The sequence below is a fragment of the Pelophylax lessonae genome (genome assembly GCF_965119305.1).
Source record: "Pelophylax lessonae genome assembly, chromosome: 7".
In the NCBI taxonomy this organism is placed as follows: Eukaryota; Metazoa; Chordata; class Amphibia; order Anura; family Ranidae; genus Pelophylax; species Pelophylax lessonae.
Genome location: NC_138774.1, coordinates 301927364 through 301949959, shown reverse-complemented (window position 1 = coordinate 301949959; position 22596 = coordinate 301927364). Strand labels below are relative to the sequence as shown.

The 22596-nt window shown below is 52.5% G+C and overlaps 1 protein-coding gene across 1 annotated transcript in view; it reads right to left on the bottom strand.

Annotated features, from left to right (window-relative positions):
- Window positions 1-22596, bottom strand: part of MAGT1 (magnesium transporter 1) — a 63313-nt gene that overhangs the window by 25081 nt on the left and 15636 nt on the right. Inside the window, exons 2-6 of the mRNA XM_082264343.1 lie at window positions 21669-21838; window positions 19785-19902; window positions 15983-16123; window positions 10351-10491; window positions 9061-9150 (exon numbers count right to left, since the gene is read on the bottom strand). Coding sequence (XP_082120469.1) covers window positions 9061-9150; window positions 10351-10491; window positions 15983-16123; window positions 19785-19902; window positions 21669-21838 — 660 coding nt within the window. The remainder of the gene's footprint in view (window positions 1-9060; window positions 9151-10350; window positions 10492-15982; window positions 16124-19784; window positions 19903-21668; window positions 21839-22596) is intronic.

The following is a 22596-nucleotide window of genomic DNA, read 5'->3' as shown; positions in this document are numbered from 1 at the left end:
TACTACTAATCCATCAGAACATGGGACATGGACTTCCTTCCCTACTACTAATCCATCAGAACATGGGACATGGACTTCCTTCCCTACTACTAATCCATCAGAACATGGGGCATGGGCTTCCTTCCCTACTACTAATCCATCAGAACATGGGACATGGACTTCCTTCCCTACCACTAATCCATCAGAACATGGGACATGGGCTTCCTTTCCTACCACTAATCCATCAGAACATGGGACATGGACTTCCTTCCCTACCACTAATCCATCAGAACATGGGACATGGGCTTCCTTTCCTACCACTAATCCATCAGAACATGGGACATGGACTTCCTTCCCTACTACTAATCCATCAGAACATGGGACATGGACTTCCTTCCCTACTACTAATCCATCAGAACATGGGACATGGGCTTCCTTCCCTACTACTAATCCATCAGAACATGGGACATGGACTTCCTTCCCTACCACTAATCCATCAGAACATGGGACATGGACTTCCTTCCCTACCACTAATCCATCAGAACATGGGACATGGGCTTCCTTCCCTACCACTAATCCATCAGAACATGGGACATGGGCTTCCTTCCCTCCTACTAATCCATCAGAACATGGGACCTGGACTTCCTTCCCTCCTACTAATCCATCAGAACATGGGACATGGACTTCCTTCCCTACTACTAATCCATCAGAACATGGGACATGGACTTCCTTCCCTACTACTAATCCATCAGAACATGGGACATGGACTTCCTTCCCTACTACTAATCCATCAGAACATGGGGCATGGGCTTCCTTCCCTACTACTAATCCATCAGAACATGGGACATGGACTTCCTTCCCTCCTACTAATCCATCAGAACATGGGACATGGACTTCCTTCCCTCCTACTAATCCATCAGAACATGGGACATGGACTTCCTTCCCTACCACTAATCCATCAGAACATGGGACATGGACTTCCTTCCCTTCTACTAATCCATCAGAACATGGGACATGGACTTCCTTCCCTACCACTAATCCATCAGAACATGGGACATGGGCTTCCTTCCCTACTACTAATCCATCAGAACATGGGACATGGGCTTCCTTCCCTACTACTAATCCATCAGAACATGGGACATGGACTTCCTTCCCTACCACTAATCCATCAGAACATGGGACATGGGCTTCCTTCCCTACCACTAATCCATCAGAACATGGGACATGGACTTCCTTCCCTACCACTAATCCATCAGAACATGGGACATGGGCTTCCTTCCCTACTACTAATCCATCAGAACATGGGACATGGGCTTCCTTCCCTACTACTAATCCATCAGAACATGGGACATGGACTTCCTTCCCTACCACTAATCCATCAGAACATGGGACATGGACTTCCTTCCCTACTACTAATCCATCAGAACATGGGACATGGGCTTCCTTCCCTCCTACTAATCCATCAGAACATGGGACATGAACTTCCTTCCCTACCACTAATCCATCAGGACATGGGACATGGACTTCCTTCCCTACTACTAATCCATCAGAACATGGGACATGGACTTCCTTCCCTACTACTAATCCATCAGAACATGGGACATGGGCTTCCTTCCCTCCTACTAATCCATCAGAACATGGGACATGGACTTCCTTCCCTACTACTAATCCATCAGAACATGGGACATGGACTTCCTTCCCTACCACTAATCCATCAGGACATGGGACATGGACTTCCTTCCCTACTACTAATCCATCAGAACATGGGACATGGACTTCCTTCCCTACCACTAATCCATCAGAACATGGGACATGGGCTTCCTTCCCTACCACTAATCCATCAGGACATGGGACATGGACTTCCTTCCCTACTACTAATCCATCAGAACATGGGACATGGACTTCCTTCCCTCCTACTAATCCATCAGAACATGGGACATGGGCTTCCTTCCCTACCACTAATCCATCAGAACATGGGACATGGACATCCTTCCCTTCTACTAATCCATCAGAACATGGGACATGGGCTTCCTTCCCTACTACTAATCCATCAGAACATGGGACATGGGCTTCCTTCCCTACCACTAATCCATCAGAACATGGGACATGGGCTTCCTTCCCTATTACTAATCCATCAGAACATGGGACATGGGCTTCCTTCCCTACTACTAATCCATCAGGACATGGGACATGGGCTTCCTTCCCTACTACTAATCCATCAGAACATGGGACATGGACTTCCTTCCCTTCTACTAATCCATCAGAACATGGGACATGGGCTTCCTTCCCTACCACTAATCCATCAGAACATAGGACATGGGCTTCCTTCCCTACTACTAATCCATCAGAACATGGGACATGGACTTCCTTCCCTACCACTAATCCATCAGAACATGGGACATGGGCTTCCTTCCCTACCACTAATCAATCAGAACATGGGACATGGGCTTCCTTCCCTACTACTAATCCATCAGAACATGGGACATGGACTTCCTTCCCTACTACTAATCCATCAGAACATGGGACATGGACTTCCTTCCCTACTACTAATCCATCAGAACATGGGACATGGGCTTCCTTCCCTACTACTAATCCATCAGAACATGGGACATGGACTTCCTTCCCTACCACTAATCCATCAGAACATGGGACATGGACTTCCTTCCCTACCACTAATCCATCAGAACATGGGACATGGGCTTCCTTCCCTACCACTAATCCATCAGAACATGGGACATGGGCTTCCTTCCCTCCTACTAATCCATCAGAACATGGGACCTGGACTTCCTTCCCTCCTACTAATCCATCAGAACATGGGACATGGACTTCCTTCCCTACTACTAATCCATCAGAACATGGGACATGGACTTCCTTCCCTACTACTAATCCATCAGAACATGGGACATGGACTTCCTTCCCTACTACTAATCCATCAGAACATGGGGCATGGGCTTCCTTCCCTACTACTAATCCATCAGAACATGGGACATGGACTTCCTTCCCTCCTACTAATCCATCAGAACATGGGACATGGACTTCCTTCCCTCCTACTAATCCATCAGAACATGGGACATGGACTTCCTTCCCTACCACTAATCCATCAGAACATGGGACATGGACTTCCTTCCCTTCTACTAATCCATCAGAACATGGGACATGGACTTCCTTCCCTACCACTAATCCATCAGAACATGGGACATGGGCTTCCTTCCCTACTACTAATCCATCAGAACATGGGACATGGGCTTCCTTCCCTACTACTAATCCATCAGAACATGGGACATGGACTTCCTTCCCTACCACTAATCCATCAGAACATGGGACATGGGCTTCCTTCCCTACCACTAATCCATCAGAACATGGGACATGGACTTCCTTCCCTACCACTAATCCATCAGAACATGGGACATGGGCTTCCTTCCCTACTACTAATCCATCAGAACATGGGACATGGGCTTCCTTCCCTACTACTAATCCATCAGAACATGGGACATGGACTTCCTTCCCTACCACTAATCCATCAGAACATGGGACATGGACTTCCTTCCCTACTACTAATCCATCAGAACATGGGACATGGGCTTCCTTCCCTCCTACTAATCCATCAGAACATGGGACATGAACTTCCTTCCCTACCACTAATCCATCAGGACATGGGACATGGACTTCCTTCCCTACTACTAATCCATCAGAACATGGGACATGGACTTCCTTCCCTACTACTAATCCATCAGAACATGGGACATGGGCTTCCTTCCCTCCTACTAATCCATCAGAACATGGGACATGGACTTCCTTCCCTACTACTAATCCATCAGAACATGGGACATGGACTTCCTTCCCTACCACTAATCCATCAGGACATGGGACATGGACTTCCTTCCCTACTACTAATCCATCAGAACATGGGACATGGACTTCCTTCCCTACCACTAATCCATCAGAACATGGGACATGGGCTTCCTTCCCTACCACTAATCCATCAGGACATGGGACATGGACTTCCTTCCCTACTACTAATCCATCAGAACATGGGACATGGACTTCCTTCCCTCCTACTAATCCATCAGAACATGGGACATGGGCTTCCTTCCCTACCACTAATCCATCAGAACATGGGACATGGACATCCTTCCCTTCTACTAATCCATCAGAACATGGGACATGGGCTTCCTTCCCTACTACTAATCCATCAGAACATGGGACATGGGCTTCCTTCCCTACCACTAATCCATCAGAACATGGGACATGGGCTTCCTTCCCTATTACTAATCCATCAGAACATGGGACATGGGCTTCCTTCCCTACTACTAATCCATCAGGACATGGGACATGGGCTTCCTTCCCTACTACTAATCCATCAGAACATGGGACATGGACTTCCTTCCCTTCTACTAATCCATCAGAACATGGGACATGGGCTTCCTTCCCTACCACTAATCCATCAGAACATAGGACATGGGCTTCCTTCCCTACTACTAATCCATCAGAACATGGGACATGGACTTCCTTCCCTACCACTAATCCATCAGAACATGGGACATGGGCTTCCTTCCCTACCACTAATCAATCAGAACATGGGACATGGGCTTCCTTCCCTACTACTAATCCATCAGAACATGGGACATGGACTTCCTTCCCTACCACTAATCCATCAGAACATGGGACATGGACTTCCTTCCCTACCACTAATCCATCAGAACATGGGACATGGACTTCCTTCCCTACCACTAATCCATCAGAACATGGGACATGGGCTTCCTTCCCTACCACTAATCCATCAGAACATGGGACATGGGCTTCCTTCCCTACTACTAATCCATCAGAACATGGGACATGGACTTCCTTCCCTCCTACTAATCCATCAGAACATGGGACATGGACTTCCTTCCCTACCACTAATCCATCAGAACATGGGACATGGGCTTCCTTCCCTACTACTAATCCATCAGAACATGGGACATGGGCTTCCTTCCCTACTACTAATCCATCAGAACATGGGACATGGACTTCCTTCCCTACCACTAATCCATCAGAACATGGGACGTGGACTTCCTTCCCTACTACTAATCCATCAGAACATGGGGCATGGGCTTCCTTCCCTACCACTAATCCATCAGAACATGGGACATGGGCTTCCTTCCCTACCACTAATCCATCAGAACATGGGACATGGGCTTCCTTCCCTACTACTAATCCATCAGGACATGGGACATAGACTTCCTTCCCTACTACTAATCCATCAGAACATGGGACATGGGCTTCCTTCCCTACCACTAATCCATCAGAACATGGGACATGGACTTCCTTCCCTACCACTAATCCATCAGAACATGGGACATGGACTTCCTTCCCTACTACTAATCCATCAGAACATGGGACATGGACTTCCTTCCCTACCACTAATCCATCAGAACATGGGACATGGGCTTCCTTCCCTACTACTAATCCATCAGAACATGGGACATGGACTTCCTTCCCTCCTACTAATCCATCAGAACATGGGACATGGACTTCCTTCCCTACCACTAATCCATCAGAACATGGGACATGGGCTTCCTTCCCTACTACTAATCCATCAGAACATGGGACATGGGCTTCCTTCCCTACTACTAATCCATCAGAACATGGGACATGGACTTCCTTCCCTACCACTAATCCATCAGAACATGGGACATGGACTTCCTTCCCTACTACTAATCCATCAGAACATGGGACATGGACTTCCTTCCCTACTACTAATCCATCAGAACATGGGACATGGACTTCCTTCCCTACTACTAATCCATCAGAACATGGGACATGGACTTCCTTCCCTACTACTAATCCATCAGAACATGGGGCATGGGCTTCCTTCCCTACTACTAATCCATCAGAACATGGGACATGGACTTCCTTCCCTACCACTAATCCATCAGAACATGGGACATGGGCTTCCTTTCCTACCACTAATCCATCAGAACATGGGACATGGACTTCCTTCCCTACCACTAATCCATCAGAACATGGGACATGGGCTTCCTTTCCTACCACTAATCCATCAGAACATGGGACATGGACTTCCTTCCCTACTACTAATCCATCAGAACATGGGACATGGACTTCCTTCCCTACTACTAATCCATCAGAACATGGGACATGGGCTTCCTTCCCTACCACTAATCCATCAGAACATGGGACATGGACTTCCTTCCCTACCACTAATCCATCAGAACATGGGACATGGACTTCCTTCCCTACCACTAATCCATCAGAACATGGGACATGGGCTTCCTTCCCTACCACTAATCCATCAGAACATGGGACATGGGCTTCCTTCCCTCCTACTAATCCATCAGAACATGGGACCTGGACTTCCTTCCCTCCTACTAATCCATCAGAACATGGGACATGGACTTCCTTCCCTACTACTAATCCATCAGAACATGGGACATGGACTTCCTTCCCTACTACTAATCCATCAGAACATGGGACATGGACTTCCTTCCCTACTACTAATCCATCAGAACATGGGGCATGGGCTTCCTTCCCTACTACTAATCCATCAGAACATGGGACATGGACTTCCTTCCCTCCTACTAATCCATCAGAACATGGGACATGGACTTCCTTCCCTCCTACTAATCCATCAGAACATGGGACATGGACTTCCTTCCCTACCACTAATCCATCAGAACATGGGACATGGACTTCCTTCCCTTCTACTAATCCATCAGAACATGGGACATGGACTTCCTTCCCTACCACTAATCCATCAGAACATGGGACATGGGCTTCCTTCCCTACTACTAATCCATCAGAACATGGGACATGGGCTTCCTTCCCTACTACTAATCCATCAGAACATGGGACATGGACTTCCTTCCCTACCACTAATCCATCAGAACATGGGACATGGGCTTCCTTCCCTACCACTAATCCATCAGAACATGGGACATGGACTTCCTTCCCTACCACTAATCCATCAGAACATGGGACATGGGCTTCCTTCCCTACTACTAATCCATCAGAACATGGGACATGGGCTTCCTTCCCTACTACTAATCCATCAGAACATGGGACATGGACTTCCTTCCCTACCACTAATCCATCAGAACATGGGACATGGACTTCCTTCCCTACTACTAATCCATCAGAACATGGGACATGGGCTTCCTTCCCTCCTACTAATCCATCAGAACATGGGACATGAACTTCCTTCCCTACCACTAATCCATCAGGACATGGGACATGGACTTCCTTCCCTACTACTAATCCATCAGAACATGGGACATGGACTTCCTTCCCTACTACTAATCCATCAGAACATGGGACATGGGCTTCCTTCCCTCCTACTAATCCATCAGAACATGGGACATGGACTTCCTTCCCTACTACTAATCCATCAGAACATGGGACATGGACTTCCTTCCCTACCACTAATCCATCAGGACATGGGACATGGACTTCCTTCCCTACTACTAATCCATCAGAACATGGGACATGGACTTCCTTCCCTACCACTAATCCATCAGAACATGGGACATGGGCTTCCTTCCCTACCACTAATCCATCAGGACATGGGACATGGACTTCCTTCCCTACTACTAATCCATCAGAACATGGGACATGGACTTCCTTCCCTCCTACTAATCCATCAGAACATGGGACATGGGCTTCCTTCCCTACCACTAATCCATCAGAACATGGGACATGGACATCCTTCCCTTCTACTAATCCATCAGAACATGGGACATGGGCTTCCTTCCCTACTACTAATCCATCAGAACATGGGACATGGGCTTCCTTCCCTACCACTAATCCATCAGAACATGGGACATGGGCTTCCTTCCCTATTACTAATCCATCAGAACATGGGACATGGGCTTCCTTCCCTACTACTAATCCATCAGGACATGGGACATGGGCTTCCTTCCCTACTACTAATCCATCAGAACATGGGACATGGACTTCCTTCCCTTCTACTAATCCATCAGAACATGGGACATGGGCTTCCTTCCCTACCACTAATCCATCAGAACATAGGACATGGGCTTCCTTCCCTACTACTAATCCATCAGAACATGGGACATGGACTTCCTTCCCTACCACTAATCCATCAGAACATGGGACATGGGCTTCCTTCCCTACCACTAATCAATCAGAACATGGGACATGGGCTTCCTTCCCTACTACTAATCCATCAGAACATGGGACATGGACTTCCTTCCCTACCACTAATCCATCAGAACATGGGACATGGACTTCCTTCCCTACCACTAATCCATCAGAACATGGGACATGGACTTCCTTCCCTACCACTAATCCATCAGAACATGGGACATGGGCTTCCTTCCCTACCACTAATCCATCAGAACATGGGACATGGGCTTCCTTCCCTACTACTAATCCATCAGAACATGGGACATGGACTTCCTTCCCTCCTACTAATCCATCAGAACATGGGACATGGACTTCCTTCCCTACCACTAATCCATCAGAACATGGGACATGGGCTTCCTTCCCTACTACTAATCCATCAGAACATGGGACATGGGCTTCCTTCCCTACTACTAATCCATCAGAACATGGGACATGGACTTCCTTCCCTACCACTAATCCATCAGAACATGGGACGTGGACTTCCTTCCCTACTACTAATCCATCAGAACATGGGGCATGGGCTTCCTTCCCTACCACTAATCCATCAGAACATGGGACATGGACTTCCTTCCCTTCTACTAATCCATCAGAACATGGGACATGGACTTCCTTCCCTACCACTAATCCATCAGAACATGGGACATGGGCTTCCTTCCCTACCACTAATCCATCAGAACATGGGACATGGACTTCCTTCCCTACCACTAATCCATCAGAACATGGGACATGGGCTTCCTTCCCTACCACTAATCCATCAGAACATGGGACATGCTGTGCCCGTTGTGGATGGCCCCCCAGCTTAGTATGAGATGTATTGTCGGTTATGGGGGAGCACATAGTCTTTGGGATGTTTAGTCACAGATCTGTAGGTGACCCTCTCACACATTGGGGTTTATAGCCGCTCATACCATGATGGAATAGAAGAGAAGACGTATTTACCACTTGGCCGTTATGGGGGTTCTTGTGCGCATACGGCGGTCCCCGGATGTGATTCCACATTTGTCCAGAAGTCATCGCCAACACAAAACACTGAGAGGAAGAAAACACAGAGGGGGATGGGAAGACATTACATTCATTGTGTTCACCATGAATTGTCCATTCTAAGTAAAGAAGAATTGTGACGGGGTGAAGAAATCTGCATCACCCAAAATAAAAGTGGCGTCATTAAGATGTCTTCTTTGGATCAAAACACCTTCTACACAGACCATCAGGAGGTACAGAAAACCCCAATATTCTGCTATGGAGGTTCAGACAAACATGGACTATACTGCCTGATAGATCCCGCTCCAGGGACGGCTACACCCCCTCCAAGCATTACACGGTGACAGGAATGGATAGTATGTATGGACAATGTTCTATGGATGGTTCTAGATTTGTGGTGTCAGGAGTAATAGACGAACCACTGTGGGGAAAATAATAACGAATTGTCCGAGACTGAAAACAGTCCGAACCAATTGTATGTATGTCTCTTAAAGCTAAGGCGGCCACAAAAGGCCTGCAAATCACAAATAAGATTCTCAACTATTGGAGCCAAATCTATGCCCCCAGGGTCAGGGCGGGGAGGAGAGCCCCCCCCCCCCCTGGGTCAGGACGGGGAGGAGAGCCCCCCCCCCTGGGTCAGGACGGGGAGGAGAGCCCCCCCCCAGGGTCAGGGCAGGGAGGAGAGCTCCCCCCCCCAGGGTCAGGGCAGGGAGGAGAGCCCCCCCCCCCCAGGGTCAGGGCAGGGAGGAGAGCTCCCCCCCCCAGGGTCAGGGCAGGGAGGAGAGCCCCCCCCCCCCAGGGTCAGGGCAGGGAGGAGAGCCCCCCCCCCCCAGGGTCAGGGCAGGGAGGAGAGCCCCCCCCCAGGGTCAGGGCAGGGAGGAGAGCCCCCCCCCAGGGTCAGGGCAGGGAGGAGAGCCCCCCCCAGGGTCAGGGCAGGGAGGAGAGCCCCCCCCCCAGGGTCAGGGCAGGGAGGAGAGCCCCCCCCCCCCCAGGGTCAGGGCAGGGAGGAGAGCCCCCCCCCCCCAGGGTCAGGGCAGGGAGGAGAGCCCCCCCCCCCCAGGGTCAGGGCAGGGAGGAGAGCCCCCCCCCCCAGGATCAGGGCGGGGAGGAGCTCCTTGGAGGGTCAGATAATTGCCCTTTATATTATCCCTGCTGCATGGAAAGTTTAGTTAGGCAGTAAAAAGTCGCATTCTGGTTGAATTGCAGGCAAACTACAAACACTGAGATATTATATATAAAGTAAGATACCAAAGCAGCCAAGGCCCATCCAGTCTTGTTATAGAGGAAGTCGAGGTTACTTCTCCGTAAATACACCAATCCACCAATCACAGCCAACAGCAAGCCCAGCATCAGCGGCCCAGCATAATTCGGAGGTCTTATTACACGGATCTGTGGAAGACAAAATAAAATAGAAGAAGAATGGGAAAATGGAAAAAGGAGCGAAGCCTTGTAACTGGAAGAGGACACAAAACCAAAAGCATGCCGGGCTTTCCAACAAGCAAGCCCAGCACTAGGCCAGACTCTCCACTATCAGGAGAGGGGGAAGGGTAGCTCTCCTATGACTCATTCATGTCCAGCACTAGGCCTGACTCTCCACTATCAGGAGAGGGGGAAGGGTAGCTCTCCTCGGACTCATTCATGTCCAGCACTAGGCCTGACTCTCCGCTATCAGGAGAGGGGGAAGGGTAGCTCTCCTATGACTCATTCATGTCCAGCACTAGGCCTGACTCTCCGATATCAGGAGAGGGGGAAGGGTAGCTCTCCTATGACTCATTCATGTCCAGCACTAGGCCTGACTCTCTACTATCAGGAGAGGGGGAAGGGTAGCTCTCCTCGGACTCATTCATGTCCAGCACTAGGCCTGACTCTCCGATATCAGGAGAGGGGGAAGGGTAGCTCTCCTATGACTCATTCATGTCCAGCACTAGGCCTGACTCTCCGCTATCAGGAGAGGGGGAAGGGTAGCTCTCCTATGACTCATTCATGTCCAGCACTAGACCTGACTCTCCACTATCAGGAGAGGGGGAAGGGTAGCTCTCCTATGACTCATTCATGTCCAGCACTAGACCTGACTCTCCGCTATCAGGAGAGGGGGAAGGGTAGCTCTCCTCGGACTCATTCATGTCCAGCACTAGGCCTGACTCTCCGCTATCAGGAGAGGGGGAAGGGTAGCTCTCCTATGACTCATTCATGTCCAGCACTAGGCCTGACTCTCCGCTATCAGGAGAGGGGGAAGGGTAGCTCTCCTCTGACTCATTCATGTCCAGCACTAGGCCTGACTCTCCACTATCAGGAGAGGGGGAAGGGTAGCTCTCCTCAGACTCATTCATGTCCAGCACTAGGCCTGACTCTCCACTATCAGGAGAGGGGGAAGGGTAGCTCTCCTCTGACTCATTCATGTCCAGCACTAGGCCTGACTCTCCACTATCAGGAGAGGGGGAAGGGTAGCTCTCCTATGACTCATTCATGTCCAGCACTAGGCCTGACTCTCCGCTATCAGGAGAGGGGGAAGGGTAGCTCTCCTATGACTCATTCATGTCCAGCACTAGGCCTGACTCTCCACTATCAGGAGAGGGGGAAGGGTAGCTCTCCTCTGACTCATTCATGTCCAGCACTAGGCCTGACTCTCCACTATCAGGAGAGGGGGAAGGGTAGCTCTCCTATGACTCATTCATGTCCAGCACTAGGCCTGACTCTCCACTATCAGGAGAGGGGGAAGGGTAGCTCTCCTCGGACTCATTCATGTCCAGCACTAGGCCTGACTCTCCGCTATCAGGAGAGGGGGAAGGGTAGCTCTCCTCTGACTCATTCATGTCCAGCACTAGGCCTGACTCTCCGCTATCAGGAGAGGGGGGAAGGGTAGCTCTCCTCTGACTCATTCATGTCCAGCACTAGGCCTGACTCTCCACTATCAGGAGAGGGGGCAGGGTAGCTCTCCTCTGACTCATTCATGTCCAGCACTAGGCCTGACTCTCCACTATCAGGAGAGGGGGAAGGGTAGCTCTCCTATGACTCATTCATGTCCAGCACTAGGCCTGACTCTCCGCTATCAGGAGAGGGGGAAGGGTAGCTCTCCTATGACTCATTCATGTCCAGCACTAGGCCTGACTCTCCGATATCAGGAGAGGGGGAAGGGTAGCTCTCCTATGACTCATTCATGTCCAGCACTAGGCCTGACTCTCCGCTATCAGGAGAGGGGGAAGGGTAGCTCTCCTCTGACTCATTCATGTCCAGCACTAGGCCTGACTCTCCGATATCAGGAGAGGGGGGAAGGGTAGCTCTCCTATGACTCATTCATGTCCAGCACTAGGCCTGACTCTCCGATATCAGGAGAGGGGGAAGGGTAGCTCTCCTCTGACTCATTCATGTCCAGCACTAGGCCTGACTCTCCGCTATCAGGAGAGGGGGAAGGGTAGCTCTCCTATGACTCATTCATGTCCAGCACTAGGCCTGACTCTCCGCTATCAGGAGAGGGGGAAGGGTAGCTCTCCTATGACTCATTCATGTCCAGCACTAGGCCTGACTCTCCGCTATCAGGAGAGGGGGAAGGGTAGCTCTCCTCGGACTCATTCATGTCCAGCACTAGGCCTGACTCTCCGCTATCAGGAGAGGGGGAAGGGTAGCTCTCCTCGGACTCATTCATGTCCAGCACTAGGCCTGACTCTCCGCTATCAGGAGAGGGGGAAGGGTAGCTCTCCTCTGACTCATTCATGTCCAGCACTAGGCCTGACTCTCCGATATCAGGAGAGGGGGAAGGGTAGCTCTCCTATGACTCATTCATGTCCAGCACTAGGCCTGACTCTCCGCTATCAGGAGAGGGGGAAGGGTAGCTCTCCTCTGACTCATTCATGTCCAGCACTAGGCCTGACTCTCCGCTATCAGGAGAGGGGGAAGGGTAGCTCTCCTCTGACTCATTCATGTCCAGCACTAGGCCTGACTCTCCGCTATCAGGAGAGGGGGAAGGGTAGCTCTCCTCGGACTCATTCATGTCCAGCACTAGGCCTGACTCTCCGCTATCAGGAGAGGGGGAAGGGTAGCTCTCCTATGACTCATTCATGTCCAGCACTAGGCCTGACTCTCCGCTATCAGGAGAGGGGGAAGGGTAGCTCTCCTCGGACTTATTCATGTCCAGCACTAGGCCTGACTCTCCACTATCAGGAGAGGGGGGAAGGGTAGCTCTCCTCGGACTCATTCATGTCCAGCACTAGGCCTGACTCTCCGTTATCAGGAGAGGGGGAAGGGTAGCTCTCCTCGGACTCATTCATGTCCAGCACTAGGCCTGACTCTCCACTATCAGGAGAGGGGGAAGGGTAGCTCTCCTCGGACTCATTCATGTCCAGCACTAGGCCTGACTCTCCGCTATCAGGAGAGGGGGAAGGGTAGCTCTCCTATGACTCATTCATGTCCAGCACTAGGCCTGACTCTCCGCTATCAGGAGAGGGGGAAGGGTAGCTCTCCTCGGACTCATTCATGTCCAGCACTAGGCCTGACTCTCCGCTATCAGGAGAGGGGGAAGGGTAGCTCTCCTATGACTCATTCATGTCCAGCACTAGGCCTGACTCTCCGCTATCAGGAGAGGGGGAAGGGTAGCTCTCCTATGACTCATTCATGTCCAGCACTAGGCCTGACTCTCCGCTATCAGGAGAGGGGGAAGGGTAGCTCTCCTCGGACTTATTCATGTCCAGCACTAGGCCTGACTCTCCACTATCAGGAGAGGGGGAAGGGTAGCTCTCCTCTGACTCATTCATGTCCAGCACTAGGCCTGACTCTCCGCTATCAGGAGAGGGGGAAGGGTAGCTCTCCTATGACTCATTCATGTCCAGCACTAGGCCTGACTCTCCGCTATCAGGAGAGGGGGAAGGGTAGCTCTCCTCGGACTCATTCATGTCCAGCACTAGGCCTGACTCTCCGCTATCAGGAGAGGGGGAAGGGTAGCTCTCCTCTGACTCATTCATGTCCAGCACTAGGCCTGACTCTCCGCTATCAGGAGAGGGGGAAGGGTAGCTCTCCTCGGACTCATTCATGTCCAGCACTAGGCCTGACTCTCCGCTATCAGGAGAGGGGGAAGGGTAGCTCTCCTATGACTCATTCATGTCCAGCACTAGGCCTGACTCTCCGCTATCAGGAGAGGGGGAAGGGTAGCTCTCCTCGGACTCATTCATGTCCAGCACTAGGCCTGACTCTCCGCTATCAGGAGAGGGGGAAGGGTAGCTCTCCTCTGACTCATTCATGTCCAGCACTAGGCCTGACTCTCCGCTATCAGGAGAGGGGGAAGGGTAGCTCTCCTCGGACTTATTCATGTCCAGCACTAGGCCTGACTCTCCACTATCAGGAGAGGGGGAAGGGTAGCTCTCCTCTGACTCATTCATGTCCAGCACTAGGCCTGACTCTCCGCTATCAGGAGAGGGGGAAGGGTAGCTCTCCTCGGACTCATTCATGTCCAGCACTAGGCCTGACTCTCCACTATCAGGAGAGGGGGAAGGGTAGCTCTCCTCGGACTCATTCATGTCCAGCACTAGGCCTGACTCTCCGCTATCAGGAGAGGGGGAAGGGTAGCTCTCCTATGACTCATTCATGTCCAGCACTAGGCCTGACTCTCCGCTATCAGGAGAGGGGGAAGGGTAGCTCTCCTATGACTCATTCATGTCCAGCACTAGGCCTGACTCTCCGCTATCAGGAGAGGGGGAAGGGTAGCTCTCCTCGGACTTATTCATGTCCAGCACTAGGCCTGACTCTCCACTATCAGGAGAGGGGGAAGGGTAGCTCTCCTCTGACTCATTCATGTCCAGCACTAGGCCTGACTCTCCGCTATCAGGAGAGGGGGAAGGGTAGCTCTCCTATGACTCATTCATGTCCAGCACTAGGCCTGACTCTCCGCTATCAGGAGAGGGGGAAGGGTAGCTCTCCTCGGACTCATTCATGTCCAGCACTAGGCCTGACTCTCCGCTATCAGGAGAGGGGGAAGGGTAGCTCTCCTATGACTCATTCATGTCCAGCACTAGGCCTGACTCTCCGCTATCAGGAGAGGGGGAAGGGTAGCTCTCCTATGACTCATTCATGTCCAGCACTAGGCCTGACTCTCCGCTATCAGGAGAGGGGGAAGGGTAGCTCTCCTCGGACTTATTCATGTCCAGCACTAGGCCTGACTCTCCACTATCAGGAGAGGGGGAAGGGTAGCTCTCCTCTGACTCATTCATGTCCAGCACTAGGCCTGACTCTCCGCTATCAGGAGAGGGGGAAGGGTAGCTCTCCTCGGACTCATTCATGTCCAGCACTAGGCCTGACTCTCCGCTATCAGGAGTGGGGGAAGGGTAGCTCTCCTCGGACTCATTCATGTCCAGCACTAGGCCTGACTCTCCGATATCAGGAGAGGGGGAAGGGTAGCTCTCCTATGACTCATTCATGTCCAGCACTAGGCCTGACTCTCCGCTATCAGGAGAGGGGGAAGGGTAGCTCTCCTCTGACTCATTCATGTCCAGCACTAGGCCTGACTCTCCGCTATCAGGAGAGGGGGAAGGGTAGCTTTCCTATGACTCATTCATGTCCAGCACTAGGCCTGACTCTCCGCTATCAGGAGAGGGGGAAGGGTAGCTCTCCTCGGACTCATTCATGTCCAGCACTAGGCCTGACTCTCCGCTATCAGGAGAGGGGGAAGGGTAGCTCTCCTCTGACTCATTCATGTCCAGCACTAGGCCTGACTCTCCGCTATCAGGAGAGGGGGAAGGGTAGCTCTCCTCTGACTCATTCATGTCTTTTATCTGAAGAGCCGGCTGAAAACCAGAAATATGAAATCTGTTGGCAATGTTAGAAATGGATCTTCTGAACAAAACGCATTTTTGGTAACAGAAATAATAAAAAATGTCCTGCAGCGAAAACTCACATTGACATCGGAGCGGTCTGCGATCCATCGAGCGATCTGTTCTGCAGCAAATCCTCGGACCTGCAGCTCATACGTGTCCCCCCTTTTAGGTTTCCCTTTAGGGGGGAAATGAATGAAGGTCGGTGCAGAGTTCATGTTTAGCTATTGGGAAGAAGACGGAGAGAGAGGGAAAACGTCAGGAGGAACGATGGTGAATATTCATTCTATGGTCACATCTCATGGAGAGATTTCTGGGGCCGAGGATCAGACAGCAATCAGCATCCTCATTGGACAGATCACATACACATATATACACACACATCACATATATACACATCACATACACACACATCACATCACATATATACACATCACATGTATACACATCACATGTATACACACACACACATCACATGTATACACACACATCACATACACATATATACACATCACATGTATACACACACACACATCACATGTATACACACACATCACATACACATATATACACATCACATGTATACAGGCACAGACAAAACGCTACATTCCATGGGCACCCCATTCCACCAACAGATACCCCTCAAATCCCAAAGGCAACTATAGACTTATTGCAGGTCGAGGGAGGGAAGGGAGTAGAGAAGGGGGGATCGGAGGGAGGGAGGGAAGAAGAGAAGGGGGATCGGAGGGAGGGAGGGAAGAAGAGAAGGGGGATCGGAGGGAGGGAGGGAAGAAGAGAAGGGGGGTCGGAGGGAAGGGAGGGAAGTAGAGAAGGGGGATCGGAGGGAGGGAGGGAAGAAGAGAAGGGGGATCGGAGGGAGGGAGGGAAGAAGAGAAGGGGGATCGGAGGGAGGGAGGGAGGGAAGAAGAGAAGGGGGATCGGAGGGAGGGAAGAAGAGAAGGGGGATCGGAGGGAGGGAGGGAGAGAAGAGAAGGGGGGATCGGAGGGAGGGAGAGAAGAGAAGGGGGGATCGGAGGGAGGGAGAGAAGAGAAGGGGGGATCGGAGGGAGGGAGAGAAGAGAAGGGGGGATCGGAGGGAGGGAGAGAAGAGAAGGGGGGATCGGAGGGAGGGAAGAAGAGAAGGGGGGATCGGAGGGAGGGAAGAAGAGAAGGGGGATCGGAGGGAGGGAAGAAGAGAAAGGGAGATCGGAGGGAGGGAAGAAGAGAAGGGGGATCGGAGGGAGGGAGGGAAGAAGAGAAGAGGGGATCGGAGGGAGGGAGGGAAGAAGAGAAGAGGGGATCGGAGGGAGGGAGAGAAGAGAAGGGGGGATCGGAGGGAGGGAGAGAAGAGAAGGGGGATCGGAGGGAGGGAGAGAAGAGAAGGGGGATCGGAGGGAGGGAGGGAGGGAAGAAGTGGTCTGAGGTAGTAAGCTGGGTGCCCCAGGGCTCAGTCCTGGGACCAACCTTGTTCAATTTATTCATAAACAGCATTGAGGACGGGATCAGGAGTTCGTTATCAGTTTTTGCAGATGACACAAAATTGGGCAGGGCAATAACTGCACAGCATGAAGCAGATATCCTACAGAATGACCTGGACAAAATTACGGAGTGGGCAACGACATGGCAAATGAGGTTTAATGTGGAGAAGTGTAAGGTTTTGCACTTGGGGACCAAAAACATAAAAGCACAATACACGTTAGGAGGGGAACCCTTGGGGGAGTCAAAAATGGAGAAAGATCTGGGAGTCTTGGTTGATGATAGATTAGGCAACAGCATGCAATGTCAAGCGGCAGCTTCCAAAGCCAGCAGAATATTAGCATGCATAAAGAAAGGGATGTATTCCAGAGATAAGACTATAATCCTTCCACTTTATAAATCTCTGGTCCGACCGCATCTGGAGTATTCCGTCCAGTTCTGGTCGCCAGTCCTCAGGAGGGATGTGTTGGAGCTGGAGAGAGTCCAGAGAAGGCCAACTAAACTAATTAGGGGATTGGAGGACCTTACCTATGAAGAGCGGCTGCAATCGCTCGATTTATTTTCCCTGGAGAAGAGACGTCTGAGAGGGGACATGATAGCAATTTATAAATATCTTAATGGGGATCTCAGCTTAGAAGAAAAGCTGTTCATTCGAAGGGATTGCATGAGGACTCGAGGACATACAATGCGATTAGAGGAGAAGCGTTTTAACCTCAGGCAACGTGGGGGGTTCTTTACTGTTAGGGCTACAAGATTGTGGAATTGTCTACCACAAGAGGTGGTTTCTGCGGGTAGTATGGTGACTTTCAAAAGACTCTTAGACTTACATCTCAAGGATCAGGAGATTGAGGGCTATGTTAGATGATTACAGTCACACACACCTACACAGGTTGAACTGGATGGACTATTGTCTTTATTCAACCTCACCTACTATGTAACTATGTAACTATATGTATAAGAGAAGGGGGGATCGGAGGGAGGGAAGAAGAGAAGGGGGATCGGAGGGAAGGGAGGGAAGAAGAGAAGGGGGATCGGAGGGAAGGGAGTAGAGAAGGGGGATCGGAGGGAAGGGAGTAGAGAAGGGGGATCGGAGGGAAGGGAGTAGAGAAGGGGGGATCGGAGGGAGGGAAGAAGAGAAGGGGGGATCGGAGGGAGGGAAGAAGAGAAGGGGGATCGGAGGGAGGGAAGAAGAGAAGGGGGATCGGAGGGAGGGAAGAAGAGAAGAGAAGGGGGATCGGAGGGAGGGAGGGAAGAAGAGAAGGGGGATCGGAGGGAGGGAGGGAAGAAGAGAAGGGGGGATCGGAGGGAGGGAGGGAGGGAAGAAGAGAAGGGGGATCGGAGGGAGGGAGAGAAGAGAAGGGGGATCGGAGGGAGGGAGGGAGGGAGGGAGGGAGGGAGGGAAGAAGAGAAGGGGGATCGGAGGGAGGGAGAGAAGAGAAGGGGGGATCGGAGGGAGGGAGGGAGGGAAGAAGAGAAGGGGGGATCGGAGGGAGGGAGGGAAGAAGAGAAGGGGGGATCGGAGGGAGGGAGGGAAGAAGAGAAGGGGGGATCGGAGGGAGGGAGAGAAGAGAAGGGGGGGATCGGAGGGAGGGAGAAAAGAGAAGGGGGGATCGGAGGGAGGGAAGAAGAGAAGGGGGGGATCGGAGGGAGGGAGAGAAGAGAAGGGGGGATCGGAGGGAGGGAGAGAAGAGAAGGGGGATCGGAGGGAGGGAAGAAGAAAAGGGGGGATCGGGAGGGAGAGAAGAGAAGGGGGATCGGAGGGAGGGAAGAAGAGAAGGGGGGATCGGAGGGAGGGAGAGAAGAGAAGGGGGGAATCGGAGGGAGGGAGAGAAAAGAGAAGGGGGGAATCGGAGGGAGGGAAGAAGAGAAGGGGGATCGGAGGGAGGGAGAGAAGAGAAGGGGGATCGGAGGGAGGGAGAGAAGGGGGATCGGAGGGAGGGAGAGAAGGGGGATCGGAGGGAGGGAGAGAAGGGGGATCGGAGGGAGGGAGAGAAGGGGGATCGGAGGGAGGGAGAGAAGAGAAGGGAGATCGGAGGGAGGGAGAGAAGAGAAGGGGGATCGGAGGGAGGGAGAGAAGAGAAGGGAGATCGGAGGGAGGGAGAGAAGAGAAGGGGGATCGGAGGGAGGGAGAGAAGAGAAGGGGGATCGGGAGGGAGGGAGAGAAGAGAAGGGAGATCGGAGGGAGGGAGAGAAGAGAAGGGGGATCGGAGGGAGGGAGAGAAGAGAAGGGGGATCGGAGGGAGGGAGAGAAGAGAAGGGGGATCGGGAGGGAGGGAGAGAAGAGAAGGGAGATCGGAGGGAGGGAGAGAAGAGAAGGGGGATCGGAGGGAGGGAGAGAAGAGAAGGGGGGATCGGAGGGAGAGAAGAAGAGGAGGGGGGATCGGAGGGAGAGAAGAGGAGGGGATTTACCATTTGGAAAACATCGGATCCTTCATCAAAGTCCACCATTGCGAAGAATATTCTGTTGGTGAAGGCGCTGGAGTAGCGCCAGGAATTGGCCAGAATCTGATATTCTTCATCAGCTTGTCTAATGGAGCAGAGAGAGAAATCTGAGAGACGGAGAGTCAGATCTATGGAGACCGACCGATCCCGGCACAGGATTCCCCATACATGGCCAGAGAGGAGACCGCGCACCCCAGGAATATATACCCCCAGCACTGACCCCGCACCCCAGGAATATATACCCCCAGCATAGACCCCGCACCCCAGGAATATATACCCCCAGCACTGACCCCGCACCCCAGAAATATATACCCCCAGCACTGACCCCGCACCCCAGGAATATATACCCCCAGCATAGACCCCGCACCCCAGGAATATATACCCCCAGCATAGACCCCGCACCCCAGGAATATATACCCCCAGCACTGACCCCGCACCCCAGGAATATATACCCCAGCACTGACCCCGCACTCCAGAAATATATACCCCCAGCATAGACCCCACACCCCAGGAATATATACCCCCAGCACTGACCCCGCACCCCAGGAATATATACCCCCAGCACTGACCCCGCACCCCAGGAATATATACCCCCAGCACTGACCCCGCACCCCAGAAATATATACCCCCAGCACTGACCCCGCACCCCAGGAATATATACCCCCAGCATAGACCCCGCACCCCAGGAATATATACCCCCAGCATAGACCCCGCACCCCAGGAATATATACCCCCAGCACTGACCCCGCACCCCAGGAATATATACCCCAGCACTGACCCCGCACTCCAGAAATATATACCCCCAGCATAGACCCCACACCCCAGGAATATATACCCCCAGCACTGACCCCGCACCCCAGGAATATATACCCCCAGCACTGACCCCGCACCCCAGGAATATATACCCCCAGCACTGACCCCGCACCCCAGGAATATATACCCCCAGCACTGACCCCGCACCCCAGGAATATATACCCCCAGCACTGACCCCGCACCCCAGAAATACATACCCCCAGCACTGACCCCGCACCCCAGGAATACATACCCCCAGCACTGACCCCGCACCCCAGGAATATATACCCCCAGCACTGACCCCGCACTCCAGAAATATATACCCCCAGCATAGACCCCGCACCCCAGAAATATATACCCCCAGCATAGACCCCGCACCCCAGAAATATATACCCCCAGCATAGACCCCGCACCCCAGGAATATATACCCCCAGCACTGACCCCGCACCCCAGGAATATATACCCCCAGCACTGACCCCGCACCCCAGGAATATATACCCCCAGCACTGACCCCGCACCCCAGAAATATATACCCCCAGCACTGACCCCGCACCCCAGAAATATATACCCCCAGCACTGACCCCGCACCCCAGGAATATATACCCCCAGCACTGACCCCGCACCCCAGGAATATATACCCCCAGCATAGACCCCGCACCCCAGAAATATATACCCCCAGCATAGACCCCGCACCCCAGGAATATATACCCCCAGCACTGACCCCGCACCCCAGGAATATATACCCCCAGCACTGACCCCGCACCCCAGGAATATATACCCCCAGCATAGACCCCGCACCCCAGGAATATATACCCCCAGCACTGACCCCGCACCCCAGAAATATATACCCCCAGCACTGACCCCGCACCCCAGGAATATATACCCCCAGCACTGACCCCGCACCCCAGGAATATATACCCCCAGCATAGACCCCGCACCCCAGAAATATATACCCCCAGCACTGACCCCACACCCCAGGAATATATACCCCCAGGGGACAAGGGGGGGGAGGAGACATGACGGAAGGGGGGACAGACATAATGGGGGGGGTCTCCTTACTTGCACACCACACACTGTCGGTGGGATTGCAGAGCTGTGAACATGACAACGACTGAATAATTTCTGGGCGGAGCTTTGATGAGTCTTCGGAATTTATCGCCATTCATCCGGATGACCGGCCTCTTACTGGCCCAATCCATCAACTGACCGACCTTCTCCGATAACAGCATCTGAGGGAGACATGGAGGGGGGGGTCAGAGCAATCAGAGATCTGCATGGAGGAGGGGGTCAGAGCAATCAGAGATCTGCATGGAGGGGGGGGGGACAGAGCAATCAGAGATCTGCATGGAGGGGGGGGGTCAGAGCAATCAGAGATCTGCATGGAGGGGGGGGGGGACAGAGCAATCAGAGATCTGCATGGAGGGGGGGGGGGGGGGTCAGAGCAATCAGAGATCTGCATGGAGGGGGGGGGGGGTCAGAGCCATCAGAGATCTGCATGGAGGGGGGGGGGGGTCAGAGCAATCAGAGATCTGCATGGAGGGGGGGGGGGTCAGAGCAATCAGAGATCTGCATGGAGGGGGGGGGTCAGAGCAATCAGAGATCTGCATGGAAAGGGGGGGGGGTCAGAGCAATCAGATCTGCATGGAGGAGGGGGGGGGGTTGGAGCAATCAGAGATCTGCATGGAGGAGGGGGGGGGGTCAGAGCAATCAGAGATCTGCATGGAGGAGGGGGGGGGTCAGAGCAATCAGAGATCTGCATGGAGGGGTGGGGGGTCAGAGCAATCAGAGATCTGCATGGAGGTCGGGGGGGGGTCAGAGCAATCAGAGATCTGCATGGAGGTCGGGGGGGGGTCAGAGCAATCAGAGATCTGCATGGAGGAGGGGGGGGGGTCAGAGCAATCAGAGATCTGCATGGAGGTCGGGGGGGGGAGGGGTCAGAGCAATCAGAGATCTGCATGGAGTTGGGGGGGGGGGTCAGAGCAATCAG